The sequence below is a fragment of the Convolutriloba macropyga genome, chromosome 14 (genome assembly GCF_964194025.1).
Source record: "Convolutriloba macropyga chromosome 14, txConMacr16.3, whole genome shotgun sequence".
Lineage (NCBI taxonomy): Eukaryota > Metazoa > Xenacoelomorpha > Acoela > Convolutidae > Convolutriloba > Convolutriloba macropyga.
The window spans coordinates 29,465,317-29,483,734 of NC_134481.1; the positions used below are offsets into that span (position 1 = coordinate 29,465,317).

General features: G+C 37.8%; 2 protein-coding genes across 2 annotated transcripts in view; one reads left to right on the forward strand and one right to left on the reverse strand.

Annotated features, from left to right (window-relative positions):
- The window catches only part of LOC142353214 (uncharacterized), a 712,302-nt gene that overhangs the window by 689,263 nt on the left and 4,621 nt on the right, over positions 1-18,418 (reverse strand). The window lies entirely within an intron of this gene.
- Positions 1-18,418, forward strand: part of LOC142353213 (V-type proton ATPase catalytic subunit A-like) — a 42,796-nt gene that overhangs the window by 12,656 nt on the left and 11,722 nt on the right. Inside the window, exons 5-6 of the mRNA XM_075405442.1 lie at positions 14,320-14,520; positions 14,806-14,967. Coding sequence (XP_075261557.1) covers positions 14,320-14,520; positions 14,806-14,967 — 363 coding nt within the window. The remainder of the gene's footprint in view (positions 1-14,319; positions 14,521-14,805; positions 14,968-18,418) is intronic.

Below are 18,418 nucleotides of genomic sequence, written 5' to 3' on the forward strand. Positions count from 1 at the left end.
ATTTCAACATTTTAACATGACGAATTTTACCATTTTTTTGGGACAAAATGTGCAAATTTTGCTTTTTTGCCATTTGTTTTTAATAGCGCAGAGCGATAGCTGGGGCTATTATTGGCCTTCTCGGTTTATTTTTTATTTCGTCGTCGCGATTTTTGTTACGACCATATGACGTCACAATCACTTAAAATCTGCTTTTTGTTCATTCGTTCATGCAATTTCAACTGAAGTCCGTGTGTGACGTCATTTTTCGCTCACAGTGGAGCGAGTTTTTGTTCTTTTGCGTGATTAATTTTTTGGTCACACTTGATTTACCTCACTCTCAAAAATGACTTACTTTGAAGTTGACTTTTATTTACTTTAATTCAAAGAGATAAGGTCAAATGGGTGTGTGTCACTCTAAATGAAGGTTATTTGAGATCAGCTAATAGAGGCAGCAATAACTTATACAGATTTTTTAATCAAAATATAACAGATAAGCTTTCAATCAAAAGACAATTTTTTTAATCTGTCTTTACTGTTTTTTTTAGACTGCCGATCTACGAATCTATTGCGGCTATTTTCTGGCAATCTGCCAGCTATGTTTTTAAAATTTGCAATTTTTTTTCAATTTTCAATGTTTTTGTCCTTTTCTGAGTTTAACGACCATTACTGACTAACGAAACTTTTCAAGTCTCGGAGATGGGTTACATGGCAGAACTTTCGGGACAAAAAATGGTTTTGGTTTTTTTATTTGCGAAGTTTAAAGCTTTTTTAATTTTGCCTTTTTCAATTTTTTCATGGTTAGAAAACTAGGAGTTGCAGTGTCGAATCCAATCATGGAAGATATTTCTGTCTCCTTCTCCCTTTCGGTTAGCGTTCCTTTCCTTCTCTTTCTCGTTCACGTTTTATCTCTCTCTTTTTTGTTGATTCCGCACTTCAGCTGCTGTTATGTGGCGTAATGTCACCATCTCTGATCCTCATTATCAATGAGTTATAGTTGAAATGTTTTTATCATAGATGATCCAACAGCCACTTTTAGGAAACCATTGTTAATTGCTCTCAAAAGCAATTTGTAGCAAATATATTAATCCTGTTTGTCTTTTATGCAATTTTTCGCCTGGCCGATTTCTCGGCTGACTCATTTGACTTTCGTATTCAGAAACGGGATAAAGAGGTAGCGCCCTGAGGACACTAAACCGTGGCTAGCTGTTAACGAAGCCAACCGCTCGCCCGTCGTTTGAGAGCAATTGGCCCGACGTTAGTCGGTTATGTCTGTTAATTGCTGTCAAATGAAGTTTGTAGCAATTATATTAGTCCTGTTGGTCTTTTTTTATGCGATTTTTCGCTTGACTGATTTTTCGTCTGAGGCTTTTGACTTTTTGTCCTCAAAAACGGGGGATAAACAGGTAGCGCCCAGCAGGCATTGAGTGCTCTTAGAGCCTTTCAGCTCAAACTGTTTTGGAGACTTATACTTATGGTGTGAAGGGCGGCTCTTAGAGGTTTAGGACACCCCCACTGTTGACCCCCCTTATTGTCCCCACCGCGTTGTTGCCCCCACCCACTGTTACCCCTCCCCCCCCATCAGACGCCCGGTGCAACCCCCCGGGATGTCAAGGAGCCTGCTCTAGGGTTTTATAATAGGTCACTGCATAGTTTCTAGTAGTAGTGGAATGATTTCAACATTTTAACATGACGAATTTTACCATTTTTTTGGGACAAAATGTGCAAATTTTGCTTTTTTGCCATTTGTTTTTAATAGCCGCAGAGCGATAGCTGGGGCTATTATTGGCCTTCTCGGTTTATTTTTTATTTCGTCGTCGCGATTTTTGTTACGACCATATGACGTCACAATCACTTAAAATCTGCTTTTTGTTGATTCGTTCATGCAATTTCAACTGAAGTGCGTGTGTGACGTCATTTTTCGCTCACAATGGAGCGAGTTTTTTGTTCTTTTGCGTGATTAATTTTTTGGTCACACTTGATTTACCTCACTCTCAAAAATGACTTACTCACTTTGAAGTTGACTTTTATTTGCTTTAATTCAAAGATATAAGGTCAAATGGGTGTGTCACTCTAAATGAAGGTTATTTGAGAGCATCTAATAGAGGCAGCAAAAATTTATACAGATTTTTAATCAAAATATAACATACCGGCCTTCAATGAAAAGACGATTTTTTTTGGTCTGTCTTCTTTACTGTTTTTTTTGAGACTGCAGATCTACAACGCTATTGCAGCTATTTTCTGGCAATCTTTGAGCTATGTTTCATTGCTGTTTTTCCAGACGCAGGGACCAGGAAACGCCCTTAAGGGTTTGATAATAAGCTACTGAAAAAAATTTATTTGCCATGGAATAGCTTTCAATTTTTTATTAAATTTAAGCAATTTTTTTGATAAAACTTGTTTTTTTTTCAAATTTTAGTTTTTAGGTTTATCAAGCCTCAAGAGCAGAGGACGCTCCTCTGGGGTTTGACGATAGGTTACAGTATAGTTTCTAAATGTGATGAAATGTTTTTCAAGATTTCAACACCACGATATTTAGCATTTTTTCTACATTTTTTTTCATTTTTGACTCTGTCATTATTCATGTTTTTCAGCCTTAGAGAAAATCCTCGTAAGGGTTTGATATTAAATTTTGTGACCTTTGTTAGTTTTCAACTTTTATTATCACAAATTTTTGCAGTTTTTTTGAAACCTGCAATTTTTCAAGTTTTTTGATTTTTTTTTTTCATTTTTTTTAGGTTTTTCCAGCATCAAGAGCCACATAACCTCCCCTATGGTTTGATGATAGGGTACTGGATAGCTTCTAGATGTAATGGCATGTTTCAAGATTTTAATAGCAATTTTTAAAAATATTTGCAATTTTTTCAAGTTTTCTGAATCTTTTTGAATTTTTAATATTTTCCGGCACCAGGGCCTACGGGACTTCCTCCAAGGTCTGATGCTAAACTGTTGCATAGTTTATAGAGTTTTTGGAATGGTTGTCAACATTTGAATGACTCTAGCTGTAACAATTTTTTGATAAAATTTAATTTTGAAATTTTCGCAAAATTATCATCTTCCAACTTATGGATCTCTGAGCCAGCAAAACTATTTAAAGCTTGAAATAGGGATGCTGGATAGTCTCTTGAAACAATGAAATGGTTTTGAAGATTTTAATATCTTGATTTTTAGCAAGATTTTGTTAAAATTTGCGATTGTTTTCAAAATTTTTGAATATTTTTGTCCTTTTCTGAGTTTAACGATCATTACTGGCCAGCGAAGCTTTTCAGGTCTTGCATATGGGTTACTTGACATAACTCCAGAGACGAAAAACTGTTTGGAACAATTTTATTTCGAATTTGGGAAGCAGTTTTTATAAAAATTTTGCAATAATTAGCAATTTTTCAAAATATCATTTTTATTTAATTTACTAACAAGGCTAGAATACTAAAAGTTGCAGAGTCGAATCAAGTTAAAGCTAGCCCTACTAAGCCGTGGCGAGCTACAGACGAATCCAACCGCTCGTCGGTCGTTTGAAAGCAATTCGCCCGACGTTAGTCGGTTATGTTTTTTTGATGTTTACAAATAGCCGAAAAATGGAACTTTGTCATCTCGTTTCCCGGACTCTCTGAGTGGCCAGGGATCCATTGGATAAGTATCGTCTTCCCATTTTTGTCCTGTGATTGTTGGATCCGTTATGTACAGACTGCAAACTTATCAAGGGCTTCCGTCAGGGACTGACTATCAGTGCACACGAAGATTCTTTTGTTTTCGAGATTTGCTTCAGCCCAGCTGACCGCCACCAGCAGAGCTTATCTCTTCCTCAAATGACGTCAGTTTGCGTCCTCTCGTTTTGATAACATGCAGTTCCGTAGGGTTTTCTATTTCACCTGAGGTTATTATCACGGCTGACCCTCCATTTCTGCAGCCCTCAACGGCGGATCCATCAGTTTATTTCACCTGAGGTGATTACCACGGCTGACCCTCCATTTCTACAGCCCTCATCGGCGGATCCATCAGTGTATATAAATATGTCGAAAATCCTTGAGGTCTTGGTTGGCAACGGCATTGTCTACTCCCCCCCCCCCCCCCCCCCCCCCCCCAGCTTGCACTGAACCATCCAATATGCATCAGGTTTTGACCATTGTTCATTCTTGAGCGGCCCCAGCTCTTCTCTGTTTTCGAGGTCGGTAATGCAGCTCAGCAACTCCTGGGCGCTCGTTTTTCAACTTCGCCGCTTTGTTCTCTTTCGGAAAGGGTTCTCTGTTGCTGCTGGGCGCGGGTGGTTAACAGGTATTTCGTTTCTTATTTTTTTTAACTTCTTGAACGTGTTTCTTAAAGGACAGAGTCCTGTCAAGATGTATTCAGAGAAACTTTGGATACTCAGCATATGCCATTTCCTTGCCATCAGTTTTTGCTTTCTGTCTCCACTTCGCATCTCCCAATCAGTGGGAAAAGAAGGATATTTCATACTTTCCAGCGTTCAGGAGCATTTTGTTGTCTTTGAGGGCTTCCGCTTTGTCGTGTTCGCTAGCCCATACTGAGATATCGTGCATTTACTTTGCAGCAGTGTCTTGAAGTCCTTCGGAAATAGGGTTGAGAAACAGCAGCAACAGAATAGGAGCCGTAGTGATCCTTGTGGGAACCCTTGCCGGATGGTGCGTCTCCTTCCTAACACGTTGCTGTACCGCACCTGGCCTTGTCTGTTTCTCAGAAAACTAGCAATCCATCTTATGTACTTCATCGGTTCATTTGCTGGTTCATTGTCAGGAGTAGCTTTTCTCTCGACACACTGTCGTATGCCTGGGAGAAGTCCAAAAGTGCTAGTACTGTCCTCTCTGGTTTCTTTCACTGGAAACTGTCGCTTATGCTTTAGCAAATTTGTATGATGTTGTCTTCGCGCGATCGTTGCTTCCTGTCGCCGTATTGGAGCATCAAAAGGATCTCCTTCTCAATGAGGAACATCATACGGCTGCACTACATCTACATCAGTTTCGCGACACATGTCGTGAGGCTCACCGGTATGTATGACGCTACTTGGTCTGCTGGTTTATTGGCTTTATGTAAAGGGAGAATTACTGATTTGCGGGCAGTCTGCTTCATTTAACTTGTATTAATGAGTCGCAGCAACTGTTGTTTGGCTCTCAGTCCTAGAGCTTTGAAGAGAAATGCTGGAGGGATATCAGGTCCAGATGCCCCTTTTATTTTCATCGCTGTTTCCAGCTCTCGCACGCTGAAGTCAATTACGCTGTCATCGTATACGTTGGGCGGAGCATGTTTTGCCGACCTGTTGATCCCACCCTCTTTTTTGGTGAAATTGAGTTTGCTCACTTTTGCGTTATGCGACATGAAGATATCCGCTTTCCTAGATTTATCTATGACATTTCTTCCACTGTGAGAGAGCTAGATTGGGCTGACACTGCTCTGAGACATGGCTCAAGAGATTTAATTACTCGCCAGACTTTGGAGGGGTTGGCTTCTTGTTCTAGACCGCCCAAAAGGTCACGCCAAGCCTTTTCTTTTGCCCGGGAGCAAGCGTTCTTGACTTCTCTGCATGCTTCGATCCATTCCTTCCTTTTCGTAGTGATTTGGCGTCGCAGCATGTTTCTTTTCTTCACGAGCAACTTAACTTCACGTGACAGCCAAGATTTTTTCTTTTTCGTAGGCTAGGTCTTTCCAACATGCCTTTTGCCAACGTTAACCAGCAGTTCTCCTTTACTAGAGTCAAGTCGGCGCTTCGATTCTTGAATCTGGGCAACGTCAATCCCTTCATGGTTCAGGAACAGTTCAAGCTCGGCAAGCTTTGTTCGAATCCCGTCAACGTTTCAGTGCATCAGGTTAAGTGAATCTCTTGCTTTTTGGCTTCTGGTGTGCACTTCTTCGGGACCGACAAGTGGAGCGGGAATGACAGGAGTCAGGAGTGGCACACAGTTCCATACTCCCATGACTGTGCCCTGAGTTGCACCGTAGGAGTTGCATCAGACTCTAAGCAAAAGCTCAAAGATTTTGCAGAACTTCGTGCACGAGGGCAGATATATGGAGATTTGCTAGATTTGATGGTGAAGGTTGTCAGCTGTACAAAACGATTTTCAGAAGTTTCATCATTGTACCTGGATCATCTGTTGCAAGCATAAACGTCCACAGTACCAGAGCTAAACGTTCAACATAAGTTTGTAAAAACTCAATCCATGTTGCGCGCTTCTGAATTTGAACAAATTTGTTTATTTCATGGTTTAATTGCGTTATATTGGGGTCCCTTGGATGTTTTCTTTGAGTTTCATCTTTCTCTTCAGAAAGCTTTACTGCTTAGCTGGCAAGATTGGCAACCACTCTTTTAAGTCTTCCTTGTGGGATATGCCTGCCAGCCGCTGCATTGATGGCTTTTCTTAAGCTATTTTTTGCATGGTGTACATTTGTTTCTTCAGTTTTTAGCTGAATGTCTTCTTTAAAACTTGCCCAGTCATCTTTGTAGGTTTTGATGAAAGTTCATTGTGGCATTGTGTGGGTGATGGGTTCGCAGGTGATGGTTAGAATGAGTGATAAATGGTCGTGCCTAATGCGTGCTCCTTGCGCCATTGGATGTTCATTGAGCTGGCGAGACTGATGTCTAGGTTGCTTTTACAGGAATCAATTACTCTTGTGCTGGCCTTTTGATTGAGTACTACATGATTAGAGAGGTCTTATTCACTTGCAATATTGTTTCCTGTTCTGTCTCCCGGTAGTTTCGAGCGGCATAGAGGGCTATGAGCATTGAGTTTACCGACAATAATGCAGTCATCTAACTCAAATAGTTTACTGATTGATGTCTTGTATCCTGCATCTCAGCTAGACAAAGGTGGTTTGTAGGTGATCAGTAGTTTGATGTTAATACCACCTGCGGTGTTGCATGGCTCGGACTTCTAGGTAATTGTCAGAAGTCTTGAGTTTGGTTTCCTGAAACAGAATTGTCCTTAATGATAAAAGTTACCCCTCCACTTTTGCATCTTTGTCAGGGCCTATTCTCTTGGATTATGCAGTAACTGGGTGAGCTTTTGAGGGTAGATTGTTTATTGAGGTTGGTTTCCTGGAGGGCAGCTATTTGGATGCCATTTTTCTGTATCCAGTCTATCATTGTGACCATTACAATTCAGTTGAAAAATGGTGTTGTCATTAGTGGGGAAAATTTGCCTTGTAGGATTTTTTTAATTATTTTGCACCAGGAGCAGTGCTTACAGAACTTAATGTTCCATTGCTCTAATAAAAAATTGCACAAGGCGTTGAGCCGGGCTTGGTTTCAATGCCGCCGAGGTTGAGAAGAAGCAGGGCAAATATGTGGTTTCCAGTCAAATGCTCACTAGAGACCAGAGAGACTAGGCTTGCCTGATCCCGCCGCGAAAACCCGTTTGTCGCAGTCTGTATACAGAGCGTATGAATCCTGGGAGCGGTCGTCCGATCGTAGTTCTGCCTTGTAGAGGCGTCCATACTTTAGAACCTTTACTGAACTGTGTGGGTGTCCCTTAAAAATGAATCAGAGAAGGTCTAAGGTCTTGAGCACTTTGACAACCGCCGACGTCTGTCGGAAATTACTCGCCTTTTTTCCAGATAATGTTAGGAGCAAGCTGTTCTGCCAATCAGAGGGAATGTTCGCATCATATCTAGCGGGAGCGTAAGTAAATCTTAGATCAAGTTAGAGCTGATTACTTTGGTTCTGTATCTCAGTGGTTTTGTGGACGAGTTAAGCATTAGATGGCGCTGCATTTTGCTTCTTGGTAGTCAGGCATTGAGTCGTATCAGATGCGGAGAAGAATTAACTCACTCTGGTGGGACAATGTCCATTGGAATATGTTCGGGAACTTATAAATAAACCAATAATGAAGCTGAGACTGGTCGAGATACGATAAGGCAGAGTACATATTGATACTTAATTGAAAGGGAAATTGGAATTTTTGGGTCTCATTGACGGCATTTTCATAGTTTAAGATCTATCTCGTAACCCCTACCTCCCGTGGAAACTATAAATTTATTTATCTCTGTCATCGTTGTCCTATTCAACTTGCAAAGGACTCCATGTTTCCTCGCTCCAACATGATTGGGTAGAAAATATTACTGCTGGTCAAATGTCATTCCCACCCCTATTCATTAGTGAGTTAATTTACCAAAAGGAGTTATTTGCTGTGCGGTCCCGCACATGACTTTTAGCAAATAACACTTGTCTAACTAGCTTCACTTTGCTCTATTTGACAAGTGCGATGTTTGAGACATTATGTCTGTGTTTTAACCTTTTCTGGAGTTTTTTTTAAAGCAAACTTGTAATTGCAACTTCAGTCTAAAAAGTATTTTTCCATCTCAATCTTGTCATAGTTTTGGTTAAAGTAAACAGTTCGTTTTTTTGCAAAGAAGTTCGGATCTATTCTCTATTCGGCCCCACAAGCTTAATGGGTATATTACATTTACGACTCCTAAGCGCTTTTGTTATTTTTTTACAACGTGCTACAACACATAGTTGGGTATGAAAAACACTGGGGGACCAGAAAAAAAATAGAATATGTCCAGAGGTTCGAAGGCGCAGCTTCTTAAAAAGAATTTATGGTGCGCAAAAAGTCAGCCTGCTAATTTCCCGTAGGTGCCTCCGACATAGCTTCTACGGGTATGCAAACTCATGATATGCAGATTTTATTTCAAAATTTACGAAAAATGTTCCCTCAAGTAAAATTTGCATAAAATGAAGCATGATTTTTCAAAATGTTTTCTCTTGGGGCGCCTAAAAGAGGCTGCAGACAAATCTGAACAAAAGTGGAGGGGATATTATTTACATAAGCATCAATAGACTAAATGTAATCTTGGTGCATGGTTATAAGGAGGCATTATAAAGATTAGCATGAAAAATACCGAAGCTGTGCTTTGTTCTTTTTGTCCCATTTTGAAAACTTGAAAGTTATCCTTTCTCTTTTCGGTTCCCCCATCCATACACAAAAGGATAATCCCGAATTACGGATGTGGTGATGAATAATTGGCTGGTGAAGCTTTTGTTATTAGGAAGCTCCTTGTGATATTGAATGTCGGCAGTACCTTTGTTCGCTAAATAATAACAACTGGGGCAAGTTTCAACTTCATTGTATAACAATGGGCTGCCAGGCAATTTTCATAATTATAATTTGGTTTTGTTTTCACGAAATCAATATAGTTTGGCAAATTCATTCAAGTTTAAGATTCAAGTTTCATTAAGTTTAGGATAGTTGCTTCAAGAGGTCAGTTTTGATCTTTCGGGAGCAAAGCTGTGAATATCGCTTTTTCCGCTAAAAGTGATTATGTCAAACTTTCTGCTATAATTTGAAGCCAGTAAATTTATTGCTAATTTTTTCGTAAAACTTTGATTTCTACTAATTTATTGTTTTCAGTTTGATTTAAAATTTTCACGTTGTTTTGAACCCCGTTGCATTTTTGTCGCATTTTATTATAGCCGACAGTGATCTGAAAGATTTTTGTTTCCCAAACTGAATTGTATATCATTTTTGCTCATGTTAATAAAATAATAAATTGTTTTCTGATGCATAGCATATCAATACAATTAAACATTTAAATAACAATTATAATACATAACTGTGATTTGCATAACAATTTTACTTAGAGTAATTTTGTAACATAATTTTTCAGAGAAATTAAAAAATTAATTCTTGTACAGTGATTGATAACAGTAGTAGGTGTTAGAAAATATGAGAAAACTACACTAGCAAGTACACTATGAGATCAATTGATCTTTTCATAAGTGTCTTTGCAGGAGGATAAGTTGACAGTTGTGTAGATTTTAAAGTTAGATTCGTTTGAAGATGAAAAAAGTATGAGGATAAAACCGACGAGCCTCTTCCTTTTGTCCAGAACATGCAATTGGGAAATGTTTCTTTCTGATGTTGTTGTGTACAGACTGTTAGTGAGCAGAAGATAGTAGCGTAACTTTTGAGCGGTTAGTTGCTTTTAAGTAGAGAGTGACCTATTTGGTGAGTTTTGGTTGAAAGTGAGCGCCAACTGATCTCAATTGTTTGATGGTGGTGTTTTACTACATGTATAATGTCTGATTCGGTCGCTTAGATTTCGCCGCCACTTTCTACCGCTGACCCATATTCCATGTAACGCATGAATTATGTGTTTGGGAAAGAGTTTCATTGTTAGTGACTTGTGAATCGAATCAACTGTTTATAAAATAATTTTGTTAAACTTCACTGACGTAGGCAACCATCTTCAAAGATTCTAATTTATTGAAAGCGAAGCGATGATTATAAGAAATTAAGTAAAGTTCAATTGAAGAACCATTTCAAATAAAATTGTACAAGCTGTCGTAATTGTAATCAATTCACTGACCGATTTGAGGAAAATGATCGATCATTAGAATTTGGAACTGCTTTAATGAAAATTCAAAGTACAGTTTTAGCCGCTCAGTAGTAATGTATAAATCAATTTTAACTGTTTCGACGTCAAAAAAGTTTACTCTTTCAATTCAAGTTTTTTTGCCATAAGATAGTTGAATAATTGAAATCTTGGACAAAACACCAATTCCTGAGATATTCTTTTCAAATGCAAAATCAGTAGCTAAGAATAAAGTATTGAGCGAAATATCAGTGATTTTTAAGCGTTCGAATCAATATGATATTTAATGAAGTACGAGTAAAATTGAGCTTCTTCGTTCTGTTTTTAAAATTGCCACCTCCTGTTTTTGTCAATCTTGATATTACAAAAATTTAATCTTGTTTCTAAATTGGAGAAGGTTTTCTGAACTTGGTTTCTTAGTCTGAAATTGTTTAAGCGTTAGTTAAATAGCTTGTTCAGCAACATTGCTCTGAAATTAAATTGGTTTTTTAATGCAATTTTTGGTTTGATGAGTTGTTAAGTCTCGTGTGAATTATGTCACTGTGTAGTTAATTGCGGTAGAGTTTTAATGGTCTCTTAGAGTGCGGTTCGCCGAAATGTCCAAAATTGAATTTTTTCATAAACTGATGTCATCACTCAATTTCGGTGGCCTCCCTCTCCCTAAATCCACTGGTATCTACTAACCAAAGCTAGCCTCACCCACATAATTAGTCCGTTCTTTGTGCGATTACATTAGTCTCCTTTCTTAAATCTGAAACTATAGTCAGTAATCTCTCCTGACACGAAGCGAAACGTTTTTCAGTTGCTCTTAAAGGAAGTTTCACTTATTTGGCGACAATATACTGCTAAGATTTAGTGTTGAACTTAATCGGTGAAAGTTGTTAACTACTAGAATTGAAATGAAAATGGCGTCAAAATTGGTTTCAGTTTTTCTCGGAAGCCAAATTAGAGGCATTTATAAGCTATGGTATCGTCCTTTGAAGCCATTTACTTTAACAGTAAGGTTTCAAAATTTATTTCAATGTCTACATTCAATTGCTCCCAGTCGGTTCGCTTAAAAACAGATGGTGTCACCGGCAGAGTTTCTGTTTTGCACGATTCGATTATCGTTTCAATTGGTTTGTGGCCTGAAAATTGTTTTTTGTTGCTCAAGAGCTGATCTCATTAAATTCGCCTGAAATAACAAATTAACAATGAGCCGGAATTGTTACATAGAAATAGGTCGAGTTAATCTAATGAAAAATTTTTTAAATTTCGATCAATTCTCCTGATACTTTATATTTGTTTTTTTGACGTGATAGAGTATCAGTTCATTTGAGATTTGTTCACGTCACCTGTTGTTATTATTCTAATACAGTTGTTTTTATTTGCTTAATAATGGATTAATTAATTGGGCATATGTAGGTCAGTTAACTTCTGTTTATCAGGACTAATGCATGGCGCATTGTAAATGTTGCTAATGAAAATATCGGGACCTCTTTTAGCATATGCAAAGGTGATTCTTTTATTCGTGTCTGAGAGACTTCTAATGTTGAAGGTTAACATTGACTTTGTTGATGGTCAAAATCTCTTCCGAGTCTCTAGATTTGCTTTCGCAGTTTGGTATGTTCTGAAATTGTGGTTGTTTTCTTTTTTCAAACACCTGCAGTGGAGGCTACGAACTCTTATTTGTTGGGAAGTAAGTTTGTCGTCGGTACTCTCAGTTAATTCTCTGCGTCTTTTGAGGCATTTCTTTTGCTTTTTAAATCTGCAGTGTTAAGTTCGGGGTTTTCTTAGACTGTGTTCTGATAACGATTGTAATATTTGAGCTTGTACGTGGCTGGCCAATTGGGTTGCTCTGTCTGGATTAGTAATGTTCAAGGGAAAGTTTTTTTGATCGGGTTCTCCGGTCGTTTGTGCCTTGACCAGGTTCCCGTTCTCATTGTTAAGATTTTCGGGAGGAGCCTCAAACTCAGCAATATCAGCGGCGGGAGCCGATTGAAAGCCGAAGCAGAATTTGCATTTTTTTTTCGGGAATGCCCCTTATGCATGCATGTTCCTAATGGAGGTGTTTCGGATATTGACACTGATTTTCTGGTTTCATTGCACCGAGGTATTGCCTGTATGTATTTGTGCCCGTTGTCATGTTTTTTATTTCAGTTTTGAACATTGGTACATTATTTGACTTTTCAACCTTTCCGGTGACTGCCTCCAATCGTGAATCAGATGAGCTTACTTTCAATTTTTTCTGTTTTTGCTTTGATTTTCTCCTGAGTCTTTTTTGGTTTGCAACTGTTGCAGATGTGACAAGGTTTTCCGTGATTTTAATGAGAACTTCAACGCCTTTCCTTTCAAACTTAGCAATGCAACTGTTATGTGGAGCGTTTCGTTACAGATACAGAGAATGAATTTGCCCTCCATCTTTATCCGCACCTTGCACGTGACACCTTGTCTGTTTATTTTTTTTCTTGCCTCCGTCTGCTAGATGCTGTTTAGTTTTCGCGATTATATTGTAGCGAAAAACTTAGAAAATACGGTTTGTCGAACTGCTGACATGAATGCCCAAGTGGTACCGATATGCAGCGCCGTTTTCAGATGAAGAGGAAATCAATTACACCTGCTACTGCTGACATAATTGATGAAGCAGTCACAAGAATACCTTCTAGAGCTCTCCTCTTAAAGATTGATCACTTCATCTGTCAGTCTTTATGAAGAGTTAGTTATTAAGTATTTTTTCTTTAAGGTCGAACAAAAACTACTCAAAGACTTCTTCGAGTTGTGGACAGAGTGGTCTCTTAGGTGATGTTCGCAATAAATTTTGTGGCAGACTTCTTTGTAATGCAGATATGTTTTTTCCACTTTCTTTTCAACGAACTCATTTGTTGCTCTGACTCTTAGTTTTTATGGATGGAATCTGTGCGAATTGAGATGCCAATGATGTAAAAGTGCGTGCAGAAGCTCTTTAGCTTAATGGCTAGTCTGATCAATAAATCGGCAACTTCTTTTGGTTCTAGGTATGAATGCTCGACTGCGTTGAAAAGATCGTTAGCGCCCATACATTTTGAAGGCAAGAATTTCTGTGATGAATCTGAGTGCCTGGTAACAGAAGAATGTTGAAGTTGGGGAATCGTAAGTCTCTAGCTTGAGAATCAGCAATGAGGAAATTCTTTGTAGATGAAGAATTGAATTGATGGTATCTCATTGGGTGTGAAGGCTTCCGGTAGAATTCTCTACCGGTGAAACCTGTCTGTTTTTTTTTACTTTTTGACCCACAACTACAACCGGGTTGAGGCAGCCTACAAGATAAATGAGCAACATGATCCCCGTCAGTCTTTTGAGAGGAATTGTCCGGCAATTAGTTGATTAGCTTTTCTAAGTAGTATATCATAAAATGATATCATTTGAAGCCCTCATAACCCCTTTTGAAAAAACCGCAAGCTCCGTTGTCTTTTGAAAGCTATCCGTCTGTTGACAGGCAGTTTTTTTTACTTGTATTGCTTGTAGAACTCGATTTTGATACAGAAGCGGGAATTATTCCGCAAAAAATATGAGATTTTTAAATTTGTTAAATGCAGTGATTTGAAAATGATAGGTCAGTCAGGTATGAATTGCTAGGAAACAAAGTATTTGCCAATTAATTGGTCCCATTCCCCCTTAATTCAATCGATAGTTAAGAAGTCGAATTAAATTGAGTTGAGTAGTGGTACTTGTGCCGGTAATCAGAACAGATGTGTAGGTAATCCAATGTGCCTGCCTATTGATGTTTCCTCATTTAAGAGGCGGTAAACTGTAATAACTTCGCCTGAAGACATTCGGGTCCCTTATTTTTGCCAACTACGATCGCAATCACCGCTTAGTTTGCTAGAAATGTTATCAATTATCTGATGTTTGTCCTTTTAATTTTAAATTTGTTTAACCTTAAATTTTAAATGCATTATTAGGTCAGCTAAATGAAACTTGTCCGAAAACTAAGAAAGTAGCTGTTAATCTTTTTTACCCATATTATTATTATTATAAATGTATCTTATTGTTTTGTTTCAGAGTCTCTCCGCCAGGTGGTGACTTCACGGATCCAGTGACTACTGCCACTCTGGGTATTGTGCAAGTGTTTTGGGGTCTGGACAAGAGATTGGCTCAGAGAAAGCACTTTCCCAGTGTTAACTGGAACATAAGCTACTCCAAATACATCAAGGCCCTGGACGACTACTTTGACAAGAACCACCCAGAGTTCCCCTCTCTCAGGTTGGGTGTAGATCAGATCTGTTTTATATCCACTTCATGCTTTTATAAGCCCCCGGTAGATAACATTATGGATTTAAAAACAACATCCTTTAGTGTTTCACATTTAGAAATTGCTTCCGCTCAAGATTTTGATGTTTCTGGCTTTTTATACTTTATTTTCTTTTACTTCTATTTCTAGTGTTTTTCTACTTTTATTGACCAAATTGTAAGTGATGTAATTTTGTCGAGTTTTAAAGTATTTATTTTATCTGTTAGAAGATTTTATCGAGTGATGTGTGGGTGTAGGTCGAAGGCGCGTGAGATTCTACAGGAAGAGCAGGAGTTGAGTGAGATTGTGCAGCTGGTGGGGAAGAACACTCTGGCAGAGAAGGACAAGGTCATCCTGGAGACAGCAAAGATCCTCAAAGACGACTTCTTACAACAGAACGGATTCTCAACATACGACAGGTATCCTTAACTAATTCAGCGAATTGCACAGTTTGTTAATTGATCTCGAACGAAGTTTGAAGCAATTATAATAGTCGTGTTCCTTTGGTTTTATGCAAAATTTTCGATTGCCCAGTTTTTGACTTAGATGTTCTTTTGCTCGCTTGAGCTATTTCACTTTTTGTCCTAAGTAGCGGGATAAACTGGTAAAGCACGAGTACATTTAAGGGCTGTATAGCTCTCTTAGCACCTTAGTAAGCTCGCTGTACGCAGAAAAAGAAAGGACTGCTGATCTGAAAGGTTTTAGCATTTATTGGACAAGATCTGCTATTTTTATTTTTAAAAGAAGCTTTTTCTGTTGTTATTGTTAGCCGCGCTCATCTTAGCTGGCTATTGTAGCACTCCTATTGGGGCGCTGTCTTAAGATCTGATCACACATTTTCATGATTTTTAAGTCAATGAGAAAAAGATGTTTGAACAACAATTCGCTTTCTCGCTAGTAGTTTTTTGTTCGTATGCGGCATTTTGACATTTACTTTTCTGACTAAAAATTCTTTTTCGATCTGATTTTTTAACTAGTTCTCGCAATGCATTCTTAGTCCATTCTGGTTCTAAATTTCTTGGTTTAGTCAATAAAATTTCTTTTAATTGTGCCAGGACGTGTCCTACTACGTTTTTCTCAATTCAAAGATGAACTGTATTGGGGCGCTGTCTTTTTTATGATCTGATCACACATTTTCATGATTTTTGAAGTCAAGTTGGAGTAGTTGTTTCGGTCACATCGAAACAGGAAATGGAGCGAAAAAGCGAGTGGTTTTGCGGCGTGAAGTTTTTTTTACGTTTTCCCAAGTAGTGAGAAAACGGTGTTTGAACAAAAATTCGCTTTCTCGGTTATGATATTCTGTTCACGTGCGGCATTTTTTCTTCTGTTTCTACTGTTTTCAAATTTGATCGGATTTTCAAATGGTTTTCCCAATCAATCCATAGTCCATTCTAGGTCTAGTTTTGTTCAATCAATGAAATTTCGTTGAATTGTATGTCAGGACTTGTTCTGCTATGTGTTTTTTTACTTCGTCCCTGCATCCTCTTAATAAGAAACAGGAGTATGCATAGATACGACATCCAACGAAAATGGTTGGCTCTTTCGAATTGTTTTTATACAACAATCAATTTTTATCCTTTTCTTTGAATCCCAATGGGTGTTATGGGTATCAATGGCGGCCACTTTCCGGCACTCTGCAGGGCATGTTCAGAGTTCTTAACACTGATGCTCAATGCATTAAGTATTCTAACCCTCTATGAAATTGAAGATGTTTTACGAGCTTTTTAATGAACTTTATACGCATGTAATAGGAGCATGGCCTTTTTTAGTCAATATCATTGGCGCTGAGAAACAATAGTTGCCTCATTGTAAGGTTTTGTTGAGTTATTTTTTTGGAGAGACCGAATCTGGTTTCCCTTGATACTCAGTTTTTGCCGCCTCACGTGTCAAATGGGCTTAGGTACTCAAAATATGCAGAAGATTCAGTAAATATCAACTAATTTTTATTGTAAAAGGCTGTTAAAACTACTCTATAAACATAAGATTGCATTGAGTTTTTTCCAGTTTTTTTCAAACTTCAGTTTTTTCTTGCAATGTAAGCAGGAAATCATGCAAAAGCGCGTTGAAGTGCAGCACAAACAACTGGTTAAAAGCAGCGAGTAATTACTATTGCACTCCATTTTTTCGTGTTACCGACATGCAGTAATTTTAAAGAGCAGCTGCTTAGCAAAGTTAGTAAAGCGACTGCTCTAAACAGGCTTGATTTCTTTTTGTTAAAGAATCGGTTTATTTTTGTCATTATTGTTAGTTATATCGTTTACAAAGATTGGTATCCAGAAATCTGTCAGATGTTCCATAAGTGGAATATTATACACTGGTATTGGGTGCTCTGTTTTTTGCTTTGATGTGATGTAATAAAACAAACATATTTTTTGTTCTGTCACTTTTGTCCCCTGGAATGTTAACCGGAGAAGGTCATACATGGTGTCTTTTGAAAAACTTGCAGAGTAATTGTTTTGCCAAAGCAGCTTGTTTTTGTTGAGCTTAACTGTGCTTTTTGTTTTAAAAATTAGGTTCTCCCTAGAATACTTAGCAAAAAGTTAACTGGAACGCTAAAATTCATGATTTTTCTAAATTTCGTTTAACATTTCAAGCATGAAGGTTGGCATCAAGAATTTATTCGAGCTTTTATGTTTTCAGAAAAAGTTTAAGGCGCGCATAAATAAATATTTTTTTTCAAAGCGAAGGTTATATTCACTGTATTTGCTTTTTCGACGCTCTTTCTTTAGCTTCTCTCTAGTTGTTTAATTGCTCTTAAACGAAGGCCTTCAAATTGGTTTTGAACATACTTTTGAAATAGGTATTTTTAAAGGGAAAAATTTTTGCCTTAGGTTTAAAAGCTCCAAGAGTTTTAGCAATGAGTATATTTTTGTTTAGTTTTGATTCTTTTAGTTTCAGTTTTTTGAGATGATTTTGTTTGTGTTCTGGCCGTTCTGGCTGGAATTGTTCAATTGATCTGCTGGCTAGGTAGAGTACGTCTGAGTTTTTCTTTCAATTCTTTGAATTGTATTTCAGGACTTGTCCTGCTATGTTTTTTTTACTTCGTCGAACTTTTTTTCGCTTTACCCATTTTGCCGCTTTTTCGCCATTTTGCGTGAAATCTGTTTGACTTCTCTAGGTTAGTTTACCTCTTCTGTCATTCTGCTCAAAGTCCTTTGAAACAGCAGCTGCTCAGCAAAGCAATTCAAAATGAAGAGAGTCAGTATAAAAAAATCAAAGTCAGAAATAGAAACTGGATAAACCCATAAAGCCCATTTTTAGTTGCCCGGTACTTGAACTTTGTTCTCATAAGTTTTAGTTATTATCTATAATGCTAATTGGTATTGATACTAGACCCTGTAGCTTCTCACTGAGAGACAGGAGTATGTTCAATTACGAAATGACATCAAAATAAATCGCACTTAAAAATGTTTTTCAACAAAAATCAATTTTGTTGATATTTTTCTTTCAATCCCAATAGTTATGGGAATCAACGGAGGCTATTTTCCGACAATCTGCCGGGTATGTTTCAACTTTTTCTGTTTTCATACAATTAGAAACAGGAGAACGAAATCAGTGGTCATACGTACTTTTATCTAAGGCCACGTGACCACGAAGATAAATCTATTCAAATTCGATTTTGAATGACAGATCGATTTCTTCTCGTATATTTCATAAGTTTCGAAAAAAGTATTATTAGTTTAACATCATCATTTATCTATGTGTTACGAAACAAGGTCTCTGTACTCCAATGGAGTTATTCATTTTTAAAAAATCATTTTGTACCTTCTCTTCTTTATGAACCGTTTTTCGACAAAATTGTTCTTGTATTCAGCAATTTTAGTCTGGTTGATAAAAAGGAAGAACGATCATTAAAAAACTAGATTAAAT